General features: G+C 32.3%; 1 protein-coding gene and 1 pseudogene across 1 annotated transcript; one reads left to right on the top strand and one right to left on the bottom strand.

Annotated features, from left to right (window-relative positions):
* Window positions 1-7,966: 7,966 nt before the first annotated feature.
* On the top strand, window positions 7,967-9,607 carry LOC132728577 (uncharacterized; annotated as a pseudogene).
* An 821-nt stretch (window positions 9,608-10,428) lies between these two features.
* On the bottom strand, window positions 10,429-23,022 carry LOC132728609 (uncharacterized). The gene is made up of 6 exons (XM_060714287.1): window positions 22,844-23,022; window positions 20,735-20,826; window positions 14,571-14,636; window positions 13,848-13,907; window positions 13,154-13,213; window positions 10,429-12,336 (listed from the first exon to the last, which is right to left on the bottom strand). Exons 1-6 carry the CDS (start codon window positions 22,876-22,878, stop codon window positions 11,666-11,668), a joined length of 984 nt encoding a protein of 327 aa, XP_060570270.1. The 5' UTR covers window positions 22,879-23,022; the 3' UTR covers window positions 10,429-11,665.
* Window positions 23,023-27,847: the final 4,825 nt, after the last annotated feature.

Genomic DNA, 27,847 nt, shown 5'->3' with positions numbered 1-27,847 from the left:
CAATGTCGTTGCGGTGGCAAAATTAAGTGAATAATACATGACTAAAGTGAGTAATGATGAAATCACTATTGCATATTGTTTCTCTGTGACATCTAATCTATAGTTCATCAACAATTTTCTATAATTGAGTGTAACACGAGCTCCAAAACTCTTTTCTGAAGTCTCTATTGAATACAGAAAACTGAATTTCAATGTCTTTAAGACGAGGGGATATTTTGCAAGTGCAGTTATCGTGTATATTTCTGGTATAATGATTTATTTCAAAGTAATGAAATAAAAAAAAAAGGTTTAGTTTAATATTCAGTCAAAACGAAGGTTCATAATACGTTTTGACCGGCTTTTGTTTTGACCGACAAAAATATTTTGAATTAACATAAATATTTTGTCAATACATTTTGACAATTACCATTGCTAATTTACCCGACTGGACTGCAAACGACAACAACATGAACAACAAAATGATTTATATCATCTACTTGACAAAAGTCATGAAAGATAATTAACAAAGGTCATAAAAGTTAATATCATATCATATTGCTCCTAAATGACATTCAGTTGATGCTTATTCAACAATGTTGTACATCAGAGAATAACCAAAGCTCTACAGTTTTTCTAGTAGCTCTCTGATGAATACAAATGCCGATGTGTATCCGAGATTGTCTATTATATCTAGGCGATTATTTTTCTAAGTGATGAAATCGTTACTTCCTTTAATATTTTGCAAGGTTTCGCATTCAATCCAGACAAGATTGGCAGCACAAATAAGAAGGTATTTAACGTGAATAAAAGCGTGATCTTAGTATCATAAGACGAGTCAATAAAGTTCTTTACTTAAACTTAATTGTTATAAGCATGAAGTCATCTTTGAAGTCGATGCCTTCTATAAGTGATGATTTGTCTGAAAACACTTAACCCTTTTGCATGTGGTGTGTTGCTCATATTAATGAAAGGTTTTTATTACTTCTTGTTTCAGATTAAGGCTTGAAATGGAAAAATTATGTTTCCGTTTCTTCGAAGGGTTTTACCGTATTTCTAATCAAGCAGTAGAAAATTCGGATAAATATTTTGTCGTAGCAATATTGTTACAATGATTTTTTTAGCAATGGTGGTACAATGATTTAATACCATTTAAAATGATGCCCGTATAAAGAAATGAAATACTTGATATAAATGTAAGCGATAGATATAATTAAGATAATTAAGAAAATCAGGATCCAACCATTTTATTCTAATAAGCGTTAACTTAACTAATCGTGGCATTTGTTTGAAATCAACTTTAATATGTCAGAAATCTCAATGATCAAATAGTTATCCGTTTCACGTGCTAAATCATATTAATGTTACATGACAAAAGTCAGATTAGATGGAATAACTTACTATTGATTTTCAGTCAACATTTAATCAATGTTAATTCAGCAATTTTCTAAACTTGTTAGTAACTCGAGCTCTACATTTCTTTTGATAGCCCTCTGCTGAATACAGAATACTAATTTATTACAGACAGTGTCTTTTTTATTCAGGAGATATTTAACAGGTGTGGTAATAGTTATTCATGTATAATGGTGTGATAACATTTCCAAAGGATTATCCTTGTCAAGGAGGACCAGTAAAATCTGAAAAGTAAGTTTGACAACGTTTAAGCTATGTGAATTGCAATAACTGGTGCTTTAAAATATTAAATTTATTACGATTTTAGTAAGAGTTTCCTCACATTAAATGCACTACTTTGACATAAACACCTGTCAAGTTAAATAGCTCAAACTGTAGATTCTTGTTTGTTGTTCGTTTGTTTGTTTGTACACTCTTCTCAATTTGATATCTTCCTCGTAAAGGATTGTTCATCAGGTTGTATTTGGAGTTGGTTTAAACATATTTATTTAAGCTGGATTACGAAATAAGTGCTTGCAACGTATACTATTCACTTTCGAGTCCGCTTCCTGGAACCAACCAGTACTAGTGTCATATGAAGATACAGGGTCTTGACCCAATTAGGGCTCGAACCCATGATCCCTGGGTTGAGAGGCAGACACCTTAATCACTAGGCCACTGCTCCCCTTATTTTTTCTTATTTGGATTTAAAACGGATATTTGCTGAAAGAAATGAAATATTCTTTACAGTAAGAAACATCATTTTTTCTAATTTCAATAAAAAAGTAGGGATGCATTTGAAAATATTCCAATGAGAACACTGCCTTAGAAAAGAATAAAAAGAAACAAATTATTCTTTTTCCAAAGTATTATGTTCTTTCCTTAGAGACTTCAGTTTTAATTAAAAGTTTAAACTTCTAAAGTTAACGGAAAAATTACATTACGAAATTGAGCCAGGGATTATTCTCGTCATTTTAAAACAGAAACAGGGACAATTAATGTGTTTAAAGACAGAAACAATAATCAACATTTTAAAAACAAAAATAAAGCAGAACATAATAATATAACTGTACCTTGTTATGTAGTATTTTCACAACGAACATTTTTTTTAAAAATGCAAACACATAATATACATTTTATCATATGTTGTCACGGTATTTTTCTAATACAGGCTGGTCTAATATGTTAAATCTTCATGATTACCAATTATAAGCAACATTGTGCATCTAAATTGAAAGTTTGACAAAGCTTGATATATAACTTAAGTAGAATAGAAATTTTGTATCATACATTATTATTATTATTTGATAACTATTTCTGAAAAGTAAAAAAGTACTGTACTTTGAATATGATAAGATCGGTGTCATCTTCACACGTCAAAAGTTATGACGTCATGATTTACACTCAGTTCTGATTAATCGCTTCGTTTAACGGACACGGGGTTAGTTCAAATAATATCCAGTAGCTAGAATTTTTGCTATATTTTACTTTTGATTGGTACCTTGTTTTGTTCAAGTAGAAAGGTATGTGGAAAGTTTATTTTGAACTCTTTTTTGGATCCTGTCAGGTCTAATTTGATGAAAAAGTGTCCTAAGGACATACTGTATACCAGATCATATATCAAATATCTTGCTAACGTGTTTTTCACACTCTCATTTCAATATAATATAATATAATATTTAATATGACTGAATCAGAAATTGAAAAAGCTTTTGAAAATGCCACAGATTTTGAACTTATTCCTTCTCAATCCTGGGATGTATCACCTGTTAAATCAACGACAACAAAATCAGAGCCAATACCGTTAAAAAATCACTTAAAGTGATGTCATTGAATTAAAAAAAAAACAACTGAAAATGAAAACACTAAGAAAAAAGCTGCATCTATGAATACCTTAACACGATGGAAAACGAAACACGCCTGGTTGAGTTTATCCCCTCCGGACCAACTCGAAACATACATACAACGGTTTATTTTATAAGGAAAGAAATAAAACGGGAATGAGTTTGAACCAGGCTCATCGGATGTCTTTGTTGGCATTTAAAATAAAAAAATATCCGGTTGGTATAAAAGGTGACTCTCGGGAATTTATACACAAAAGAGAATGCCTCAGAAAAAATCAATGGAGCTAAATTCCTTGGGTAAGGGAAACAAACCTCATGCTGCTGAGAGCCTACAAGACCACCACCTACAAAAATGAAAGAAAATGCAACACTTGGGACAGGAAACCCTCGATCTTTACTTAATTTCTTGTGGCTTGTTGGCACATCAAATTTTGGTATGCGAACTGGAAAAGAAGCTTCTACCCTGAAATGGGGATACATAAAATTGAGATCAGATACAGTCCACGTAGAGTACCTGATTTTATTGGACACCAACGTCAAAACCAAAAATCAGAAGTGTCAACCTAGGAATATCCCAGGACCAGCAACCCCCTTTTAATAACATTATAAAAATTTTTATTAATTTTCATTTACGAAAACTACAAGTATAGAATCTTTTCGTTATTTTTGTGAAATACTTAAATTTTATTGAGATAATCTAATAAATAAAAAATAGATGGTGCATTTAAAATTCAGCCAGATCAGGAGTTGAACATGAAACCTTCCCAAATCTGAATAGAAACTAAATTTGGGATTCTCTAACTCAAGTTTTAAGTATTGTAAAAATAACATTTAATTTTAAAATATAAAAATAAAATATTAAAATGTTTCCCTTTTTTAGATTATGAATAACAATTGTTTAACTTTACTGCATCAACTATAAAATTAAAAATTTTGGGTCCATTTGCAAAACATCTAAACCAAAGGCTTGCCCTATACCAGAAACCCCTGAAAAGTGCCCTATCACATTATACAAATTGTATCAAGCAAAGAGGCATTATGCGATGCTTGATCCAGAGGCCCCATTTTTCCTGACAGTGGCAAATGAGAGACCAACCGAGGGTCAGGCATGGTACCAGAGAGTTGCAATGGAATTAACAAAATTTACCATATCATGAAGCAAATGAAAACTTCCGCAAGTATTGAAGCATCCAACATCAAGCCATACAGGTATGAATAAATTCCGACAACAATCAAAATTTAAACTTTACATATCACAAAAATGTCCATGACTTACATCATATTTTACATGTATCACAAGCCAACTAAGTATCTGTACATCCATGTTCTTTCGCATATTAACATATGTCATTGTTGTTGAATTGCAATTCCCACTTTTTTCGTATTCCATGAAGATTTACACTTTGACACAATTTCACTGCATTTGAATAAAAACTCTTAACTTACACAAAATGGATTTTTATATCACATTTTTTTGTCATTTTTACATCAATATTATTTCTAGTTCTTGTTGCACTAAACGGGTTTATTGAACAATTTTAAGCTGAAGCAGTAGATCTAAACAATCCAAATTTTGCATGGTTTGAGTTAATAATATCTTCACAATGCTGTTGTAAAAATTAAATATGATCAAATGGCCTGAACTGTTTCAGCTCCTGCAAATATAGGAAATAAGTGTTATATTTACTTCAGTAAAGAAATGCTTTAATTTGAGTTTTGTTTCAACGGCGTTTATCTATATGTGCTTGTCTTCAAATGATAAACATGACTTAAAATTACAATACAAGCATAAAGTTTTTTTTTCAGCGCAAGAAAACGTCTTCTACAAAACATGAATGACTAGAACATTTCCCCACAACATCAGATCAAAATATCTGGGCATAAAAGCATAAATTCTTTGAATAATTATGAATAATTATGCTCAAAAGAACATGGAACAGTCCGAACTTTATTCACATGCAATTGTTCATGGAATTAAGACAACGTCAGATAAAATAAATGATAATGATACAACACAAGCACTTCCACAGCCCAAAGTGTCAGTGTTTTCAACCTGTTCAACCGCATTTTGCAACAACATTGCCATTTCACTATGCACAAGTGCCAGCATATGATAATGCTGCTGCGCCATTTCATTATCAACAAACCCAACCCTCAATCACTCAACCCTGTCATCCCTTATTACCACCATGAACTTGTAATATCCCCTGATCAGTATCAAAACCATCAAATCATGCCTCACACCAATCTCACTTTCGCCAAATGACAACAGGTCTTCAATATCACCATGGCCATCCCCATTTGATAACAGGTATCACTTTCAATGGCCCTGTAACATTTCAACTGCATAATTCCCAAAACCATAATCAGACTGCCTTATAAAATAATTGTCAGCAAGTACCAGCGAGCGATTTTTCGGACAGGCCCCCAGATGTTGGTCCAATGCGATGGAAACGTATTCGTAGTTTAAACAACTCAGACAGTGAATGAGCGATTAAAGTGGAAAAATAAAAAAATCAACATTGTTTGTGATTCATTGTTTAGAGAGAAGTTTTATCAGTATTTTTAACAGAACAGTTCGAAGTTGACTTAAATTGGTCGTGATGTCGGCCGTGTGACTGAAAGTTTAAGTAAATAAAATTGCACTAGAAAACATTATTACTTATATTTAGACTTAGATATTTATTAGACCACTCTTTTAAATATTCTTGAATCAACTGTAGATAGATAATGACAGGTGAAGAAATGTATATAAATCCAAAATTTCTGATTGCATTTACCAGCATTTCCCAAAATGACGGCTATAAATTGTGTATTGAACCGCGTCACGACTCTATAAATAATCAATATATTACTGCGCGCTGTGCAATTTAGTTGCGTACAAATTTCATACGCATTTTTTCTTTGATAATGAAATAAAATAAAAAACTTAAAGTAAAGAACAAATCGCAGGTCCAAATAGCGACTACATGTATTTTCGAGAAAAAATCATTGTACTGGTGATTGTGACAAAAACGCGATTGAGAGAGCTCGACCTTGCAGGAATTTATCTCATGTACAGAATGAACGCTACTTACTTAAAAGAAAAAAAATCTAGTAGATTGTATTAAGAGAATCTTCTTCACTGCTGTATAAGGCTTAAAGGCACAGAGATTTACATCAAGGAAAATAAGAGCAACTAATTTACGTTCAATAGTCACTATTCGGACCTGCGCTTTATTTACATAAAGTCTAAAGAAATTTCGTAAAAAACGCATCATATTCTCGAGAAAACTGTTGAAAAGGTCTACCTTAAGTAATCTTTCCAGGAGATTTCCGCGTGGCTTGGTCATTTTTGGCAACCTCGATTTGTTCTTCCTCTATGTAAATTTCGGGGAAAACATCATATTAACGGGCCTACCATTCGAAAACTATCTAATCAATGCCTTTGCAAACTTGATTTTGTACAACTTGAGAGGGTCTTCTTTGCACATGAAAAGGCCTTAAGCCCTAACCCAAGTAATATGTCCAGGAGATTTCCGCGTGGCTTGGTCATTTTTTTGCATCCTCGATTTGTTCTTTATCTATATACATTTTTCAAAAAAACATCAATTTTACGAGCCTACCGTTCAGTAGCCATTGGACCAATTCCAATGCAAATTCGATTTTGTACAACTTGAGAAGATCTTCTTTGCACATGAAAAGGCCTTAAGCCCTAACCAAAGTAAAATGTCTAGGAGATTTCCGCGTGGCTTGGTCATTTTTGACTCTCGATTTGTTCTTTCTCTTTATAAATTTAAAAAAAAAACCATCAATTTTACGAGCCGACCGTTCAAAAGCCATTTGACCAATTCCAATGCAATTTCTATTTTGTATAACTTGAGAGGAGGGTCTTCTTTGCACATGAAAAGGCCTTAAGCCCTAACTTAAGTAATATTTCCAGGAGATTTCCGTGTGGCTTGGTTATTTTTGGCACCCTCGATTTGTTTTTCCTCTATGTAAATTTCGGAAAAACATCATATTAACGGGCCTACCATTCGAAAACTATTTAATCAATGCCGTTGCAAATTCGCGATTTCCGCGTGGCTTGGTCATTTTTTGCATCATCGATTTGTTCTTTACTTAAAAAAAAACATCAATTTTACAAGCCTACCGTTCAGTAGCCATTGGACCAATTCCAATGCAAATTTGATTTTGTACAACTTGAGAGGGTCTTCTTTGCACGTGAAAAGGCCTTAAGCCCTAACCAAAGTAATATGTCTGGAAGATTTCCGCGTGGCTTGGTCATTTTTTGCCCCCTCGATTTGCTCTTAATCTATATACATTTTTTAAAAACAACATCAATTTTACGAACCTATCGTTCAAAAGCCATTGGACCAATTCCAATGCGAATTCGATTTTGTACAACTTGAGAGGGTCTTCTTGGCACATGAAAAGGCCATAAGCAGTGGCAAATGAGAGACCAACCGAGGGTCAGGCATGGTACCAGAGAATTGCAATGGAATTAACCAAATTTAACATATCATGAAGCAAATAAAAACTTCCGCAAGTATTGAAGCATCCAAAGTCAAGCCATACAGGTATGAATAAATTCCGACAACAATCAAAATTTAAACTTTATATATCATAAAAAAGTCTATGGTCGTATTCGATTGGGAAGTCTCCTTGAATCACTTCGAGGCTCCGCACACAATGCGCACAGAGTGAATTGTGCTCAACGAAAATGTCCCAATCGAATGGAAACATTCGGGTATGTGCTTTACGGATGATAACATCTTCCGGTTTATGGCAAAATGGACAACAACAAAAGAAAAAGACTTACTTTGCTTGTTTCTTCGTTACTGGAAAGCACCGACGAAGAGGAGAGTGCCGAGAGCGGGATGAAAGTGACTCAGCAGTAGCCGTGATCTTGTTTAAAAGGTTCAAGATCTTAAATTATCAGTAAAATTAAATGTGTAGAAACGAAAAACAGTCTATTTGATCAGATACTTCTAGTGATTAAAGATGAAAGTTTGCCCAAATTATTCTTTAACCCAAAGTCTGTTTATTCCGATTAATGGAAAAATTGTTTATATTTTCAGAAAGAAAGGACCAGGTGATCGCCACAGACAAATAAACTATACTGAGAATGTAGTGTCTGCATTCACAATAGATGAATTTAAAACTTTCTTCAGAGTAAGCCGAGTAAGTGTTCAAAAGCTTCAAGACCACATTACTGAAGTTTGTTGCACAAAAAACATTTCTGGAATACTTTGTCGTCATTCCACAGGTGGTCGTGTACAGATATCTTTAGAAGATAGACTTTTAATGCTTCTTTGGTATTTGGCCAGTTTAGACAAGTACGCAGCCATAGCAGACAGATTTGGTGTCAGTGAGAGTACAGCATCATGTGCAATACGAAATTTGTAACAGTTTGTGAAAGAAAATTTAGTACAAAAAATGATTGTCTGGCCTTCTGATGATGAAATGGATGAAATTGAGGCCATGTACAATGATTTGAAAGGTTTCCCAGGTGTTGTAGGTATGATTGATGCAACACACATTAAAATCCACAGACCTGCAGTGAGGGGCATAGACTATTATAACCGGAAATTTTTTTATTCTGTAGTTTTGCAAGCTGTTGTCAGGGAAGATATGAGATTTGTGCATGTTTTTGCAGGATTTCCTGAAAAAGTGCATGATGCGCGAGTTTTGAAAGAATCCCCTCTGTATGAAACTAGACGTAGTAAGTGCAGAGAAGGACACATTTTAGGAGATTCAGGCTTTCCAAACCTGCCCTGGCTATTAACGCCCTTTCGGGACAATGGCCACCTGACAGAAGCCCAGAAAACTTATAATACTGTCCATTCTAGTATCCGCAGAAAAGTTGAGCGTGCATTTGGTTTGCTAAAGGGAAGATTTACAAGATTACAAAACATCTATCAAAGAGACATAAAAACTATATTTAATACTATTATTACATCTTGTGTGTTACACACTATTTGTCTTGTTAATGATGATGAATTTGAAATTCAATTGTCAGATCAAGAGGACCAAGTGCCTGATATGCCTAATAGACTTAACTTTGATGACCATGATCAAGAATCTGCAGCTCTGAAACGAATCACTATTGCACGGAATTTTCTTTGAAATGTTATTTTATAGTTGCAGTAACTGGTACCATCAGGTTGCAGTAACTGGTACTATCGTGTTTTGATAGTCTATAAAAATAATTTGATTTTTATAGACTATTTGAATTTTGAAATCTTGGCCATGAATGTATTTCATTTTAAAATGGCTGTTGCATAATAACTTTTATTACCCCTTCTCCCCACCAAAAACAAGAAGAAGAAGCAAAGGTTATATATATTGCATATGCATATTTAAATTCTTAGAACAACGCTTTGTTAACATGTCAAAATAAAACAAAGAATACAGTTGTATTAATGTTCTTTTATTGCATTTCCCAAATGGTTCTGATAACAAAAGATAAAACTTAAAAATACAGGATTTGTACCAAAAACTAAAATATCACATTTATTAAAATACTGGCAAAAGTTATTGTAACAAACAAATCAAACAAATCTTTCGAACTTATAACAACAAACAAAAGTGGTTCAATAATAACAAATAACTGGATCACTTCCAATTAAAAAGCATAAAAATAAAGATAAATATAACTATAACTAGCAATATTCTGTATGTGCAAATTTTTAACTTTTCTGTACAAATCAAGTATTCCTACTTGATAAGGTAATCGTGGAGACCCTTAAATTACATAACAAATTATATCTGTACCCTGTGATTCTTAACTAAGAAGCAATCTTTGCAAACAGCTTGGAACCAGACCAGACACCAAGTGACTTGGGATCTTGTCTGGTTTCAATCTGTTTGACTTACAAACAGTATTATAAACTTTGTGAAAATTTAACAAATTTAAAGAAAAAATACATAGGCAACATTTTAGAGATATAAACAATACACTATTTGAAGTAAGCTTCCTTCTGACCTGTTGGAAACCTGGCACGGTGGGAACTTCTTGTGAAAGAGAGCATGTCTGACGGGATCTTATCTAATGTATTCACACACATATTTACAATCCCTACTAATTTGTTTGCCAATTCTGCAAACTCAGTCATACTGTTTAATGCATTTATGTCAACAGCAACATCGCAGCATTTTAAAAACGGCAATTTTGAAAGAGTACATTTTAGTTCTTGTACTGATATGTTCTCACAGTTAATACATTGCAAGTTTATAGAAACTCAATACATCAATAAGGTCTACAAAATGATCCTTGAAAGTACTGTTTTTCAAAGTGATGTGATTTAATTCTTTTAGATCTGCATTCTTCAAACATTCAAGTATCCCATCATCCCATTCAAATGAACATCCATGCACTGTAAGTTTTTTCAACCTAGGCATACTTATCGGTAGGTCTGGCTTAGCCCTCAAAATGTTTGCATGCACTCTAAAGTTCAATCTGTTCATATACACAAAATCTTTAAAAGTTTTATTTACAGCATACAACCTGCAATTTTCATCTACAGCCTGGACATATGATATGATTTTCCACAAGATTTCTTTTGGCAGATAAAGCAGTTCACACCCTGGAAGTAAAATCAACATCAACTAGAACTCCGTGAGTCGGATGTGTCGCCTTGTCAACAGTATAGCTGTCAGTTAGGCATTTTCTTCTAAAACATAGGTTATTTATAAACACTGCTCTTGCAATGTACATGTACCTTTAACTTTAGTGGCAAGCCTATATAAGTATGAAAATTAACAAAGGGCAATAACTAAAAATCATGAAGTGCAGAGTACAAGTTCTTGTGCACTGCACTTCTTAATAATGAGATTTATCATCCTATGAAGTTTCAAGTCCATAGCTTTTATACTTAAGGAGAAATGGCCCGGACAAAATTAAAGTATGAAAATAAACAATGGGCAATAACTCAAAAAATAAGAAATGCAGAGTACCAGTTCTTGTGCACTGCACTTCTTCTTAATGAGACCTATCATCCTATGAAGTTTCAAGTCCATGGCTTTTATACATTAGGAGAAATGGCCCGGACAAAAATAAAGTATGAAAATTAACAAAGGTCAATAACTCAAGAATTAGGAAGTGCAGAGTACTGGTTCTTGTGCACTGCACTTCTACTAAATGAGATATATCATCCTATAAAGTTTCAAGTCCATAGCTTTTTTAGTTGAAGAGAAATGACCCGGACACAATTAAAGTATGAAAATTAACAAAGGGCAATAACTCAAAAAATAAGAACTGCAGAGTACCGGTCTTTGAGCACTGCACTTCGGGTTATTGAAAGAAGCATGCATACCAAGTTTAAAGTCAATCAGACTTATAGTGACTGAATTATGCTCCGGACAAGCTTTAGGGGACGCCGACAACGACGCCGACGACAAAAGTAACCCCTATATGTCACCTTTTCAAGGCGACACAAAAAGCCTGTATGGTATCAATAATTTTCTGAATGTCATCTGAGAACATCTAATATTTGTTTTAAAATCTCATTCCTTTCCTTTGCCCTTTCATCCCTTTTACTCTCTCGAGCTTCACTCTCTTGTCTTCGCCTGCTTTCACTCTCTTTGAGAAACTGTAGTACTTGCTGACCTGTATCTTCTTCCTGTTGCTTTTTCACATTCCTTGTTCTTGCTTCCTTGCCTTTATTTCTGCTTGTTTCAGTAGGACCATTATCCACAGACTTAGTGAGTTCTGGAAATTTTAGTTCTGATGCATCAGAGTGCAGGGATTCAGGTGAAGAATCTGTTGACTTTGTGCTGTAACACTTGCTAATTTCACATGGAATATCTGAGCCTGCTTTCACCATTGGGTATATATCATGCCTCTTGGCAACAATTTCTTCTATTTCCTCATAATATTGAAATGTTTTACGTTTCTTACCACTACTTGCATTGTTTACCCTGATATCTTTGTGAGACTGCAATAAGCTTCTCCATTTACTTTCTACTTTATTTTGTGTGAAATTATAACCATTTTCTGTCATTTTATCAGTTATTATTTTCCATATATCTTTTTTCCGCTGCTTTGGGTCCTCTAGCACTTCTTCAAACTCCTTGTATAAGGAAATGAGTAAGAGAACTGCTTCTCTTGGCCAATGCATGTAACTTAACTCCTCTGAAGAACCTAAAAGTGTACAAAATATAGGTGGTATGTTTTCCTTATAAATCTACTGTCCAACGGACATTATAAACATTTAGGCATCATGTTTTATCAGGCAAAAGGTCATAAATCACTTAAAAGTTTTCATTGTAATTTTTATACACAGATTCAAGAAAGTAGCTGATGGCTTCAATGTATAATTGCCCATAAGTAACATCTATGTTACATTACAGGTAAAAAGATAATGAGTGTAAAACCAAACCATATACATTTCCATTGTCGAGGTTTAGTTCTGATCCCAGCAAAATTTCTATGTCATGTATACTTTTCCAACTCAAAAACTCAAGTACAAAAATATCTTACTTTCAAAATTAATTAGGGATTCCATCGGACATTAAATAAAGTATTTCATACTGTTTCAACTGAACAAACTGATTACATAAATTAAAGACAGTTAATTATCTACTTGTGCACAGTCTTCACCTTCTTATAAAATATCAGTTAAAGGTATGATATATTGTACTTTTTACACCTATAACAATAATGCTCAATCTTTTTTCATAGACCTCTATTTAACAGTAATGTAAAATAAACAAAAGTCTAAAAGAAGTAATTCGATATCTCAAACTGTTGTAAGGTCAAACATATTTTCATGACACCGCCATCACACGCTCCCAGTTCAAGCAAACAAAGTTTGACTGCTCATGTATATTTACAGTGAGCAGTGTTAAGTGTGAACAGTCGTGTGGGGAAAAGGTAAAAGAGTACATAATTTTTTTAACCGTAGTTTTCATCATTATTTTCCTGACTATAAAGTTTATTTATTCAGACAAAAACTTACTGCTTTTATCGATTTCTGCTTCAACCATGACACTTGTGGTTGGTACAGACTCTGAATGGCCTGGAAACAAAAGTAAATGCACAAATAAGATTAATTAAATACTGTAGGGATGAACAGACTATTCAAAAGCCACACAGATTCACAGGAAGAAGTAAGGCACTTCCCACCTGCTTTATTAATATATTTAAGTTTCTCTCCCACTTGGTATTTTGCCTGCTGCAGCCTCTATATACAAATGAACTTAAATAAGTTTTATATGAATGAATTGCTTTTAAACAACTATGTTTCTTTGTAGATGTTATAAAACTTTTCTTTCACTAAAATTATATATCACATAATTTAGAAAGTCAATATAAGAACATAATTACATCATTTTGTATTTTAAATTTATAGCTCCACAAATATTAATTTCATGTTTTTAAGCAATAGGTGATTACCCTTCAAATGGATGTCAGTTGTATCATTTTATAACAAAAAATGAGAGACAGGGTCTTTAATACTGTAAGGGTACAAAGACAATTCCAGAGCTACACAGATTTTGTGGAAGCACCTAACTAGCCATGTGTGAGACAAATACAGAACATAGCATCAATATGATATCCCAAAAGAATACCCAAACCACGCATTTTACAGCTGCCACCAGACTTAACACCTCGTGTACAGATATTTATAAACATTCAGACAACACACTTACTGCTATTATCCATTTCCTCTTCTGCCATGACACTTGTTGTTGATAACAACCTTAAATGACCTGAAAGCAAAAGTTAATGCAGAATTAAGAGCAAAGTAAACCGATGAAAAGCTATTTTTTAATCAGTAGCATAATATCTTCAAAAACTTCGGTTCCACAAACCTAACTGATTTGTTCACTAAATCCAAGCTGAAGACCTAACAAACAACTACAGCATTACTACAATCATTTAATCTATAACTTTGAATAAGCATCAAAATAGTTTCTTCTATAGTAGACCTTCTGTTTTGATTAGTTAGATGATCTTTTTACAATAAAAAGGTTATCTGTTATATTCTTACTTAATTTTAAATTTGGTACTGATGGCATTGTGTTATTTTTCCCAACAGGTAGTCATACTGAAGAAGAGGCTTCTTTAACTCAATATACACAAGTATCAGCAGTTTTAAGCATTAATATTGTGGCACATAAACCTCTTATCTAATCGGCCTTTCCTTTTATTTCATTTAAAGGAATGCTACAAAGTCCCAAGAAATAACAGTCATATACTGCACATAGTATCAATATAAGTTATTGAACCTTTACAGTACAAAGACAAACTAATGCCTCTATCTTGAAATTTTATGACTGCCTATTTTACCTACTACATTGGAAGCAATGATGAGAATCAGCTTAAAATCCTTGGCTTTAACCAGTATCATATGTTATTACAAAAGTACCAACCTGGAATTGCAATATCTGTACCTGCTGACTTAGCTATGGTTCTTATTTTTTCCATAAGTTCATTATCTGAAAAATAATCAAATGTCAGCTTCTTAAAATATCATCGCATTTGTTTTAAAAAGTGTGTAATTGTTAAACAAATTGAAACCGAAGTTTAAGAGACACCAATAAAATTGTGCTTTTGTGAAACCACCTGTTTGAATGAGTGATATAATAACAAATCTGAATTGCTGAAATCATATATTTTATTTTTCTTGATACAGCTATTGTAGTAAGTGGACTGGTATCATTGTAATACTACAAATTGGCAATTCATTGAAAACCTGGCTTCAGAATGACACTCACAAAAAAAACAGGGAATTATCTTAAAGGGTGCAGCTTGTAACTGAATATTATAGTGATAACTGATATCACCTGTTACCTTTTTGAATAGGTAACATCACAAACTTCTTCTAAATAAATGCTACCACTTCTCTGAACAGGTAATCTCATGTATCAGAACTAAATTTTTAAAGGTCTCAAATACAAATTTGCAGCATTTCAAAGTAAAACATGTGCATAGGCAGACCAAGTCATACTTTTATACCCAAAATTATAATTAAAGAATGTTTGTTTCAGTGATTAGGACCCTCAGCTGCCTTCCCACAGTCACTTTTATCACATGTTTCAACCAACACTTTGGCAGAAGTAGAGGCATATCCCTGATATATAATATATATATATATATATATATATATATATATATATATTTATATATATATAAAAATTATAATGTTTAAGAAATAACAAACTCTATATGTAAAATCGGTAGCGCTTTCAATGCTTTCTTTGCATATCTTCAGCCGAAACTTTAATAAACATATAAACAAATGACGTAACGTCATGAAAAAAAGCGGGAACGTTAAATGATAACGTATTTCCCGGCAAACACAATATGGTTATTTATACTGAAAAATAGAGAATACGGACATTGAGCATAATCCGTACAATCTGGCAGTGAATTCATTTTTTGTTTGGCCAATATAAAACTGTTTACAGTTGTCACAAATTATTGAATATTTCACATTTTTTGAAACACAGTTCATACTTTGTTTTATCTTAAATGTCTTACTGTTACAAAATTGTATTTCATTTCCTTCTATTAGAGAAGGACATGTCTTACACCTACTCCTGTTGCATTTAGAAACTGTTGTTACAGTATTATTTGTCATGTCGAACTTTGAAGAGGTTAAGATGTTTTGAAGATTTTTTGCTTGTCTTTTACTGTTTATAATGCGCTTCTTTTCTAAAACACTGTTCATCTTTTCACTTTTTCGTAACACATTCTCACAAGATCGAATTGCTTGGGAAATATTGGTATTTTTGGGATTAAATGTTGTTACACATGGGATAACGTTGTACTTGTTGTTAGCTGTTATGTTTTCTTCAGTTTTGATGGGACCTTTCAATTTGGCTTTAGATATTCCGTATGTAATAATTTCATCTGGGTAATTCTGATTTTTAAGTCTTGTAGTTAGTTCTGAGAGGCGCTTTTCTTGCAGTGTATCTCCTCTTACTATAGTTATGATTCTTGACGCAAGGTTGAAAGGAATGTTTAACTTTGTATGTTTCGGATGACACGATTTAAAGCTGAGGTAGTTGTATGTGTCCGTCGGTTTACTGTAGATATCTGTTGTTATATGTGTTCCAGATTTCATAACTAATACATCTAAAAATGGCATGCTCGTTTCACTTTTATTCATCGTAAATTGAATACAGGGTGTAAATTGTTTATTTCTCTTAATAAATCATCTGTGTTGATATTTTTCCCGACTATTAAAAAAACAATCATCCAAAAATCTCTTCCAGTTCATTTTAATGTAGTTTGAAAAGTCGTTTCCATGTATTGTTGATATTCTTTCGTAGAATGTTTTCTCTAGATATCCAAGTACCAAAGTAGCATACGTTGGGGCGACTTTAGTACCCATAGCTGTTCCTTTATTCTGGATATAATATTTGCCGTCAAAATAAAATACGTTATTCTTTAGGATAAGTTGCAGTGATTTCAATATAAATTGGTGTTGGAATCTTGTATCCATTTTATATCGGGAAAATTTTCTATCCAGTGTTGAATTGCCTGTAAGCCCAGATCATGTGGAATGTTTGTATACAAATTTACGACATCAAAGGTAACTAAAATGGAATCTTCTTCTACATTTTCCGGCAAGTAATTCAGGAAATCTAAGTCATCTCTAATGAAACTTGGAACTTGTCTGCATAATGGTTTTAATATGAGGTCTAGAAAGTGGCTAAGTCTCTGTGTAACACTGTTAGGTCCCCCTACAATAGGCCTAAACTTTAAATCATCTGGTGCAGAAACTTTAATGTATTCAGATTTATTATTATTAATTGCCTCTTCAATTTTCCTACTTTTGTGAATTTTAGGTAATCCATAAAAAAAGCTGGTTGAACTTTCAAAATTAGTCAAATATGTAGATTCCTCCTTTACCAATCCTTTACCGTGTTTATTTACAATATCATTTAATTCTTTCTGTGTCCTTAAATCTGCGTTTATATCTGTCTCTGAATAGTAACTTTCATCACTCAACATTTTCAAAATGTGATCTCTATAGTAGTTATTGTCCATACAAACTACAGCACCGCCTTTATCTGCTTCTTTTATGATTAATGATTTTTTTGATAATATACTTTTCAATGCTGATCTATCTTTCTTCATTAAATTTAAAATTAGAATGAACATCAGATTTATTTTCAAGTGGGATTTCCTTTAATGATTCAATGGCCTCTTCTAAAAAGATATCTTTACTTTTAGGAGGTTTCCATCCAGTTTTATTTCGGATGTGCGTTTCCATAATTGTTCTAGTGTTTGCCGTGTGCTCTTTTTCTGGAGTTGAGAATACAAATAGATCAATAAATACTAGTTCAGCAGTGAAGGCCCACGAAAGAAGATATAAACAATTTAATAGCTACAATGATGGCAGAAGAAACAACACTCAGAGGGGATATGGTCATTATAATAGAGGAAATGAAACAAATGGATATCAATATCGATACAATAACCGTCAAAATCTACCATCAAGACCTTATACAGAAAATGGAACAACGTATATTGGAAAAAATGCAAGGAAGTCTTTTTAAGGACCAACTCCATTCGTCAAAGATGGAGGAGGGAATGCAAATGTAAACAAACTTTTGAACAGCGAAGAAACGTTTCGGAAGGAAGTGATGTAAACCATGGATCTATTTTAAATAACATAGATACTACTAAAAGCTCAGAAATACACCCAAAGGTAATAAATCTTTCTTCCACTATAGAATTATCAGAAAGTGAAGTAAAATTACTTAGCAAGGGGCTTAAGTTTACTCCTACTCCAATGGAAAATAAAACAGAATTACAAACTGATATAAAAGAATTTTGTCGAAGATTATGGCTTAGTGAGTTTTTCCATGAAGATGATAAAGATAATGGTAGAAACGATATACCCTTAGTACGAAATAAAACTGGATGGAAACCTCCTAAAAGTAAAGATATCTTTTTAGAAGAGGCCATTGAATCATTAAAGGAAATCCCACTTGAAAATAAATCTGATGTTCATTCTAATTTTAAATTTAATGAAGAAAGATAGATCAGCATTGAAAAGTATATTATCAAAAAAATCATTAATCATAAAAGAAGCAGATAAAGGCGGTGCTGTAGTTTGTATGGACAATAACTACTATAGAGATCACATTTTGAAAATGTTGAGTGATGAAAGTTACTATTCAGAGACAGATACAAACGCAGATTTAAGGACACGGAAAGAATTAAATGATATTGTAAATAAACACGGTAAAGGATTGGTAAAGGAGGAATCTACATATTTGACTAATTTTGAAAGTTCAACCAGCTTTTTTTATGGATTACCTAAAATTCACAAAAGTAGGAAAATTGAAGAGGCAATTAATAATAATAAATCTGAATACATTAAAGTTTCTGCACCAGATGATTTAAAGTTTAGGCCTATTGTAGGGGGACCTAAACAGTGTTACACAGAGACTTAGCCACTTTTTAGACCTCATATTAAAACCATTATGCAGACAAGTTCCAAGTTTCATTAGAGATGACTTAGATTTCCTGAATTACTTGCCGGAAAATGTAGAAGAAGATTCCATTTTAGTTACCTTTGATGTCGTAAATTTGTATACAAACATTCCACATGATCTGGGCTTACAGGCAATTCAACTCTGGATAGAAAATTTTCCCGATAAAATAGATACAAGATTCCAACACCAATTTATATTGAAATCACTGCAACTTATCCTAAAGAATAACGTATTTTATTTTGACGGCAAATATTATATCCAGAATAAAGGAACAGCTATGGGTACTAAAGTGCCCCAACGTATGCTACTTTTGGTACTTGGATATCTAGAGAAAACATTCTACGAAAGACTATCAACAATACATGGAAACGACTTTCAAACTACATTAAATGAACTGGAAGAGATTTTTGGATGATTGTTTTTTTAATAGTCGGGAAAAATATCAACACAGATGATTTATTAAGAGAAATAAACAATTTACACCCCTGTATTCAATTTACGATGAATAAAAGTGAAACGAGCATGCCATTTTTAGATGTATTAGTTATGAAATCTGGAACACATATAACAAAAGATTATACAGTAAACCGACGGACACATACAACTACCTCAACTTTAAATCGTGTCATCCGAAACATACAAAGTTAAACATTCCTTTCAACCTTGCGTCAAGAATCATAACTATAGTAAGAGGAGAAACACTGCAAGAAAAGCGCCTCTCAGAACTAACTACAAGACTTAAAAATCAGAATTACCCAGATGAAATTATTACATACGGAATATCTAAAGCCAAATTGAAAGGTCCCATCAAAACTGAAGAAAACATAACAGCTAACAACAAGTACAACGTTTATCCCATGTGTAACAACATTTAATCCCAAAAATACCAATATTTCCCAAGCAATTCGATCTTGTGAGAATGTGTTACGAAAAAGTGAAAAGACGAACAGTGTTTTAGAAAAGAAGCGCATTATAAACAGTAAAAGACAAGCAAAAAAATCTTCAAAACATCTTAACCTCTTCAAAGTTCGACATGACAAATAATACTGTAACAACAGTTTCTAAATGCAACAGGAGTAGGTGTAAGACATGTCCTTCTCTAATAGAAGGAAATGAAATACAATTTTGTAACAGTAAGACATTTAAGATAAAAAAAAGTATGAACTGTGTTTCAAAAAATGTGATATATTCAATAATTTGTGACAACTGTAAACAGTTTTATATTGGCCAAACAAAAAATGAATTATGTAAACGTATGACTTTACATAGGCAACAAACAAACACTGAAGAACTCAGAATGTTACAAGTAAATAAACATTTACATAATTGTTCAGGAGGTAAATTTAGCATTTTCCCTCTATATAAGATATTAATCGAAAGTGATAATTTTAGAGAAGAAAAAGAAAAACTTTAATCAAGTTATTAAAACCACAGCTAAATGCTCATTGTTAAAAGTCATTTAACAAGGTATATAATACAAGTACTTCATATTTATTTACAATCTCTTCATTTTTAATTATGAAAGAAATGATTGCGATTTTATTCAGTCCAATTGTTCGTTTATTTAGCAATATTTATTGAGTAAAACTTGTTAATTACCATACAATTTGTGGCCATAAAATCATTAACTTGTGAATTTTATTACCTCCCTTTAATAAATGTCATTTATTCACTGCCAGATTGTACGGATTATGCTCAATGTCCGTATTCTCTATTTTTCAGTATAAATAACCATATTGTGTTTGCCGGGAAATACGTTATCATTTAACGTTCCCGCTTTTTTTCATGACGTTACGTCATTTGTTTTTATGTTTATTAAAGTTTCTGCTGAAGATATGCAAAGAAAGCATTGAAAGCGCTACCGATTTTACATATAGAGTTTGTTATTTCTTAAACATTATAATTTTATATATTTCAACACTGCACAAGGAACATTCATCACGTTTTAATATTTATATATATATATATTTCTAAATCAATAGTTCAGAAGCAAGTCCTTCTTCTCAAATCACTTGCAACCAAGTTCAGCAACTGGTACTGACAAATTGACATATTATAGTAAATCTGAACTTTCTACCTACCCCCATTCTCTAGCTTTTCAATAGTTGGTATGTCAAGTGTAACATTCATCTTAAACCCATCTGCATATTGCAGTGTAACAGTCTGCCAGTAACTGAAAATGCAGAATGAGCTATTATTAACTTGCAGGTAATTCAACAAATTTTCAAATCATGGAAAAATATAATTAGTGTCGTCCTATTTTCATTAAATAAACATTATTTACATCATACAATATTAAATAATGTTTCTTCCAGAGCACGTTTTTGACGCATTTTTTTCTGTCATGACGCAATGAATTCAATCAGTGCATTTTTTGTGACGCAGAAATTTATTCGTAAAGTTTATGGTTTGCAAATTTAAAGTTTGTGGCAATCATGCACTGCTCTGTTTTTAACGACTTTGCTCTGTTTTTAACGACTTTCACACCTTTTAATTGTCCATTTTTCAGAAAAATATACCCTTTCAAACACCTAGGGAGCAAAATAAGTAATTCCAATTATTGTCCAGTATGTCCTCCTTTAATCACCCCATTTTCATAACTCTACACAACCCTGTCTCGATTACACATATATACAGGTAACCAAGTGACGTAGTTTCTACTATGATATGCATGATGCAACCGTGTTAATAATTACAAACTCGCTGGTGTAATGTAGTGACAGGTGTAATAGAAGCAAACTAGAGTAACTTCTTTAAAAATTTTACCATTTATGGAGAACCTATGGATGATTTTATGCAACATGTTTTCCCCATTTAATCTATCAATGGTTGAATTAATTCTAGTGGAAGAGGCTAATATTTCTGGCATTTAATTTTATCCAGAATGAAACTGTTGAGTTTTAGGATTTATTATTATTTTGTCTTTTGATGTTATGAAAAAATAATAAGAGTAAATATTTTACGGCATATTCATTTTTCCTTTTTATCTTTAAATGCAGTTAAAATATGTTGAACTGTATTGGTGTTTACTCCACTTGCAAACTCATTCACAGAATGCAGCCTTTTTTTCAAAATTACTTACTGAAAAATGTCATCATCACCAATATAATACAAATTTTCTGCCATAATAGTTAAGATTTTTAAACAGAACATAGCTTATTTTCACCTTTAAATAAATATCAAATTATCGGCGTCGCGAAAATATGTGACAATCGGATATTTTCCTGTTTTCTGAAGAAATATTCACAATTTTGGTTGTTGTGCAAATAGTTATTTGGAAGTTAATACCTTTTAAATATTTTATCATTGTTTTCCACTGGCGATTTAGTCAAGCAGCTTAAAACAAAAAAATCAAAATTTGCAATTACTGCAATTTACGGTAAATTTTGGGTTGGTCAATATCTCGTTTATCAATTTTTTAGACAATTTTTGTGGCTAATTGACGGACATTTGATGGCTATTATAATGCTGGACAATATCTTTAAAGTACTTATACAATTTTGTGTGTGTTTGGGTTTGTTTACCCTCGCCACCGGAGAGAGACCATATGGGCGAGCAATTATACAATTTTACATCTTGCATGTATTTTTATCACCTCGGGCAATATAGAAAGCAGCGCGTGACCGCTTTAAAGTTGACACTCAATTAAATCCACCCCGCTGGTGTTAATTGGGTCTACTGCATTCTTTATCGATTTTTACACCTTATATAAACACTGTTGGAAGTAAAAAATAATCGCCAGATTTTGTAGCCAAAATGCAAAAATAGTCGCCAATCTTATAAAATAATCGCAAATGGCGACTATGGCGACCGACAGCGTGAGCCCTGCTCCAGGTCACACGACCCTCAAAAAATTCCAATGCCCCCTAAAATCTACCATAAGGGTCAAAAATGATCACACAAAAAATTGAAAAAATTGGGGCTGGAAGAAACACTACAGTACATGTATATAGTTTGAAAGATTGAAGCAGCACTGTAACATCTAGCTTAAAATTTTAGCAAGCTTGAAGAAATACTGGGTACGAATCTACTTGGTACGATTTTGTACATGGATTTTATCTTCTCCTGCAGTAATTACAACTTATTTTTACAGTAGAACGGGTTAAACCTCTATGACACTATTGACAGTAAACTGTATCCGCAGGAAAGCTTTTTTACACATTCAAATCAACTAAAGGAACAAAAATTACCCTGTCCCATGTTTCTTTGGCAAAACACCCGCCATATTCCTTTTGGTCACGTGACAAGGTTAACGCTTGATTTTTAGCGTGTTCTTTATGAAGAAGTTGTGCTCAACGCAAAAATTCATGTGTACCAATCGAACAAAAAATATGCTCAACGATACAGGAGTGCTTTACGAAAATGCCCAATCGAATACGACCTATGACTTACATGTATCACAAGCCATCTAAGTATCTGTACATCCATGTTCTTTTGCCATATTAACATATGTCATTGTTGTTGAATTGCAATTCCAACTTTTTTGTATTCCATGAAGTTTTACACTTTGACACAATTTCACTGCATTTGAATAAAAACTCTTAACTTACACAAAATGAATTTTTATATCACATTTTTTTTTGTCATTTTTACATCAATATTATTTCTAGTTCTTGTGGCACTTAACGAGTTTATTGAACAATTTTAAGCTGAAGCAGTAGATCTAAACAATCCAAATTTTGCATGGTTTGAGTTAATAATATCTTCACAATGCTGTTGTAAAAATTAAATATGATCAAATGGCCTGAACTGTTTCAGCTCCTGCAAATATAGAAAATAAGTGTTATATTTACTTCAGTAAAGAAATGCTTTAATTTGAGTTTTGTTTCAACGACGTTTATCTATATGTGCTTGTCTTCAAATGATAAACATGACTTAAAATTACAATACAAGCATAAAGTTTTTTTTCAGCGCAAGAAAACGTCTTCTACAAAACATGAATGACTAGAACATTCCCCCACAACATCAGATCCAAATATCTGGGCATAAAAGCATAAATTCTTTGAATAATTATGCTGAAATGAACATGGAACAGTCCGAACTTTATTCACATGCAATTGTTCATGGAATTAAGACAACGTCAGATAAAATAAATGATAATGATACAACACAAGCACCTCCACAGCCCAAAGTGTCAGAAACGCCCAGTTTTCAACCTGTTCAACCGCATTTTGCAACAACATTGCCATTTCACTATGCTCAAGTGCCAGCACATGATAATGCTGCTGCGCCATTTCATTATCAACAAACCCAACCCTCAATCACTCAACCCTGTCATCCCTTATTACCACCATGAACTTGTAATATCCCCTGATCAGTATCAAAACCATCAAATCATGCCCCCACACCAATCTCACTTTCGCCACATGACAACAGGTCTTCAATATCACCATGGCCATCCCCATCTTGCAGTCGGATTATTAAGCAATGGTTATTGTCAAAATATATTGACAAAAGTATTTATGTTAATTCAAAATATTTTTGTCAACCATAACAAAAGCCGGTCATAATGTACTATATACTTTCGTTTTGTCTGAATATTAAACTAAACCCTTTTTTATTTCATTAGTCATATACTATTTACTTAATTTTGCCACTGCAACGACAATGGCGAAAGGAAACAATTCATCATGAGTATTTATTTACTAGTTAAAGCAAATGCCGGCTTATTAACTTTAATGAATATCATGGTAAGGTCCTAATCTATCTTGTTCCATATAATTTAGTGAGATCAGAAATAAATGTATAAGAATTTCGTTTTTTTTTTTTTTTTTTTTTTTTTTTTTTTTTTTTTTTATTATTATTATGTCGTTTATATCATTGATTGTTCGGTATTATTTAAGAAGGACAGTAGGACTTATCTAAGAACATATCTTAAATATTCCATATTAATATTCACGTGTGTCTTTGGAAAATATTTGTAACTGCACATTCTTTATTTAGTGCCATATTCATTCTTAAGCGTAAAAAATCCTTTCTAAATTAACCTGAACATTTAGTTTGGTGATTTAGGAAAATTTTGAAAAGGTTTAAAATAAATACATTGTGCTTCCATTTTTTTCTTAGAAGTTCTGAACAATTTGAACAATTTGTAAATGTTAATACCTAATGCTTGCTGAATTGTACTTTATTTCATAAAGATTTGTTTTGTTCAAAGATAATTAATTAATAACTGTTTGTTTTTTATGGGGGTTGTCATTTTTTGTTACATATATATTTAATAATATTTGAATAGTTGAAAATTGTGTATTGTTGAATCATTTATATCATAATGACATTTCTCTTGAAAAATGAATATGACATTTCTTATTCTTCTATCTAGTCTTCATAATTATGATACAAGAACATTTTTATTACCTTTCATATATACGAGCAACATAGGAGATAACAGTATTCATTTCGAGACACAATTGCTTTGTTATAATTTATAGACTTCAGTACTCACTTAATATGACAAAATTTATTACGTTTTTATTAACGTTATCTGCGTTTTTATTTATACCGCCAATAATGTCTGGATTGGATGCGAAACCTGACAAAATGTTAATGGAAGTAATACGATCTCATCACTTAGGAAAAATATTTCCTAAATATTATAGACAGTGTTAGTAATATATCGGTATTTTGTATTCATTAGAGAGAAATATTAGAAAGGCAGATGAGCTCATGTTACTCTCAGATGTACAACATTGTTGAATAAGCATCGACTAAATGTCATATCAAAGCAATAGAATATGATATTAACTTTTATGACTTCTGTCAAGTAGCTGATATATTTATTTTTATTAAATTTCTGCATGTTTGAATTTGAATTATTGAGCGGTTGTGCAGACAGACGTTATGACATTTTTTATTGTTGTTAGATATAATTGTCGATGATACTAAATAACGTCATATAACGGATTTGATAATTTCATTGTGTGTCAGTCAACGGACTGAAAATTGAACAATATAATTATGTGTATTTAAATTATCAAATTATATATTATATCATATATACGAGTATAAACCAGTTTATGAAACAGAAAATTGATAAATTTAAAGAAGAAAATTCAATTTATAAACAATAAAATTAACAAAGATTGCTTTATTAAAGTTCAGATGGAGAGTCACGCTTTAGGATGTAAATGTTTTATTCGTAAAGAGGGTCGGTTGGGTTTATTTTTTAACACCAACAGAGTTGAGAAATATATACAAGTATAGATCTTTACTTGTAACTTTCATGTTCGTTGAAATCTTTTTGAAGATTTCAAATACAAAATTTGCATGAAGTGACACAATAAGTCAAATTATCAATTGCATCATCAACAAATGTTCTTTTATATCTAAATGTGTCATTTGCGATAATCAAAATGTTGAATTCTGCTTAAGCTTGAACTAGAGGGGGTGTTATGGGTAGCGGACGCAGACCGCTGTTGTCCACATAAAAGCTCTATCAAACCGAGACAGCAATATATCTTTCAGTTTTATTTCATGCGACAGTTGTGGTTTCAAATTTGTACGTAATATTATTCTGGATATTGACCATAGGAGAAGCGTCTAGGAAATTTCGTTAATTCCAATAACTGAAAAAAATATCTCATAAACCTTTAGTACAGAATGCACTTTATTGATTACTATTTTGTTTTATTACATTTCCAACAATGTTATACGTGTTTAACAATTTTAGACTTGTTAATGCTACGGCTCAGACTAATTTCATCAGTAAAATACCGACATAAAACCCAAACCATTTTTACCTTAAACAAGCACAAGTCTGAAATAGTATGAACACTTTACATAATTATAGTTATTTTCTACTGTAGCACTTGTAGCGGATTGCTCGGACAACTCTGATCATAAATAAACCAAATGTAGTCACGAAGAAGTGTACAGTTCAAAACATCATTCCAGTAATAACGCGATTATAAACTTTGCTGACATTTTGTGAATGTAATGGTGTCACGATTATCTTTTCCTGAATAACACTCTCATTATTTCCGGAGTGATGCACATAATACCTAAACCTTTGACAACAATCGAGTAGCAAGAAAAATAAGTTCCAACCACATTTTAAACGTATTTACACAAAACAATCGAATTTATCACTAAATTCCTGCAATTTCATTGTCTGAATATGGTTATGTGTTGTAAAGTGACTCCACTGAGGTTTTTTAACATGACGGTACCGGTAATAATTTTTCGAGATTAATGTTCCATTTGGTGTAGGCGTAGATAAATAACTTGTGTGCAAAATTCCAGATATTTTGTTTAATACTCTCTTGTAATTATTCTTATTGCAAAAAAAGCACCACCCAAAACTGACAAATAAAAGCATAAAAATTCGATTTATCATTCATTCCTGAGTATATTTTTTATCTTTTTCATAATTTTCTATGATCATTGCTCTAGCTGATTTATGTAAGAAATTCATTTTTTAGGGTTTGAGGAGTTGATGCATCATTGGTGTTTCTTTTATACTTTTAAACAAAGGATTGAACTCAATACAGGATTGGAGCAGTACGTCTAGACGCTTGCAGAAATCATGATCACAAAATGGACAAATATCGTTTTTTTCGCCGATTTTTGCATTTTTCATTCATTACCATGCATAAATCGGTGTGAAAAGATGAATTAGACCTTTAAAAGTTCATTCCGTTTGTTTATAGGCAAGATTTTAGCAATTTAACATTCAAGCGCCTTGTCCGGTATATACCGGAATACGGTATTTAGTGTGGTGATCCAATCCTTTTTTTTAGTCTCACTCTTAAACAAACCATTTTTTTACATGAATAACACGATTACCACACTTGTAAAATATCTCCGTAATAAAAAAGACAATGTCAGTAATAAATTAGTATTCTGTATTCAGCAGAAAGCTATGAAACGAATTGAAGAGCTCGAGTTACTCTCAATTTTAGAAAATTGCTGAATTAACATCGATAAAATGTCGACTGAGAAGCAATACCAAGTGATTTGATCTTATCTGACTTTTGTCATGTAACAAACATATGATTTAACCAGAGCAATGAACAACTATTTAATCATTGAGATTTCTGACAGATAAAAGTTGAGTTGAAACAAATGCCGATAAGTTAACGCTAATTAGTATAAAATGATCCGATCCGAAATTACCTCAGTCTGTCAAACACTTTTTTCTTGATACGGGCGTATTTCATTTTAATTTCATTTTCATAGTGTAATCATTGTTATAA

Source organism: Ruditapes philippinarum, unplaced genomic scaffold (assembly GCF_026571515.1).
Source record: "Ruditapes philippinarum isolate M1 unplaced genomic scaffold, ASM2657151v2 ctg3089_1_1_1_1, whole genome shotgun sequence".
Taxonomy (NCBI): domain Eukaryota; kingdom Metazoa; phylum Mollusca; class Bivalvia; order Venerida; family Veneridae; genus Ruditapes; species Ruditapes philippinarum.
The sequence above is the reverse complement of the archived record's forward strand: the minus strand, read 5'-3'. Positions and strand labels throughout refer to the sequence as shown.

Excerpts from the sequence above, each read along its gene's own strand:
- LOC132728609 (XM_060714287.1), bottom strand. The coding sequence starts at position 22,878 with ATGGCGGGTGTTTTGCCAAAGAAACATGGGACAGG. Across the intron at positions 13,908-14,570 it reads TACAGATATTGCAATTCCAG|GTCATTTAAGGTTGTTATCA; the intron begins GTTGGTACTTTT and ends TTTTGCTTTCAG. Across the intron at positions 12,337-13,153 it reads AGCAGAAATCGATAAAAGCA|GTTCTTCAGAGGAGTTAAGT; the intron begins GTAAGTTTTTGT and ends GTACACTTTTAG.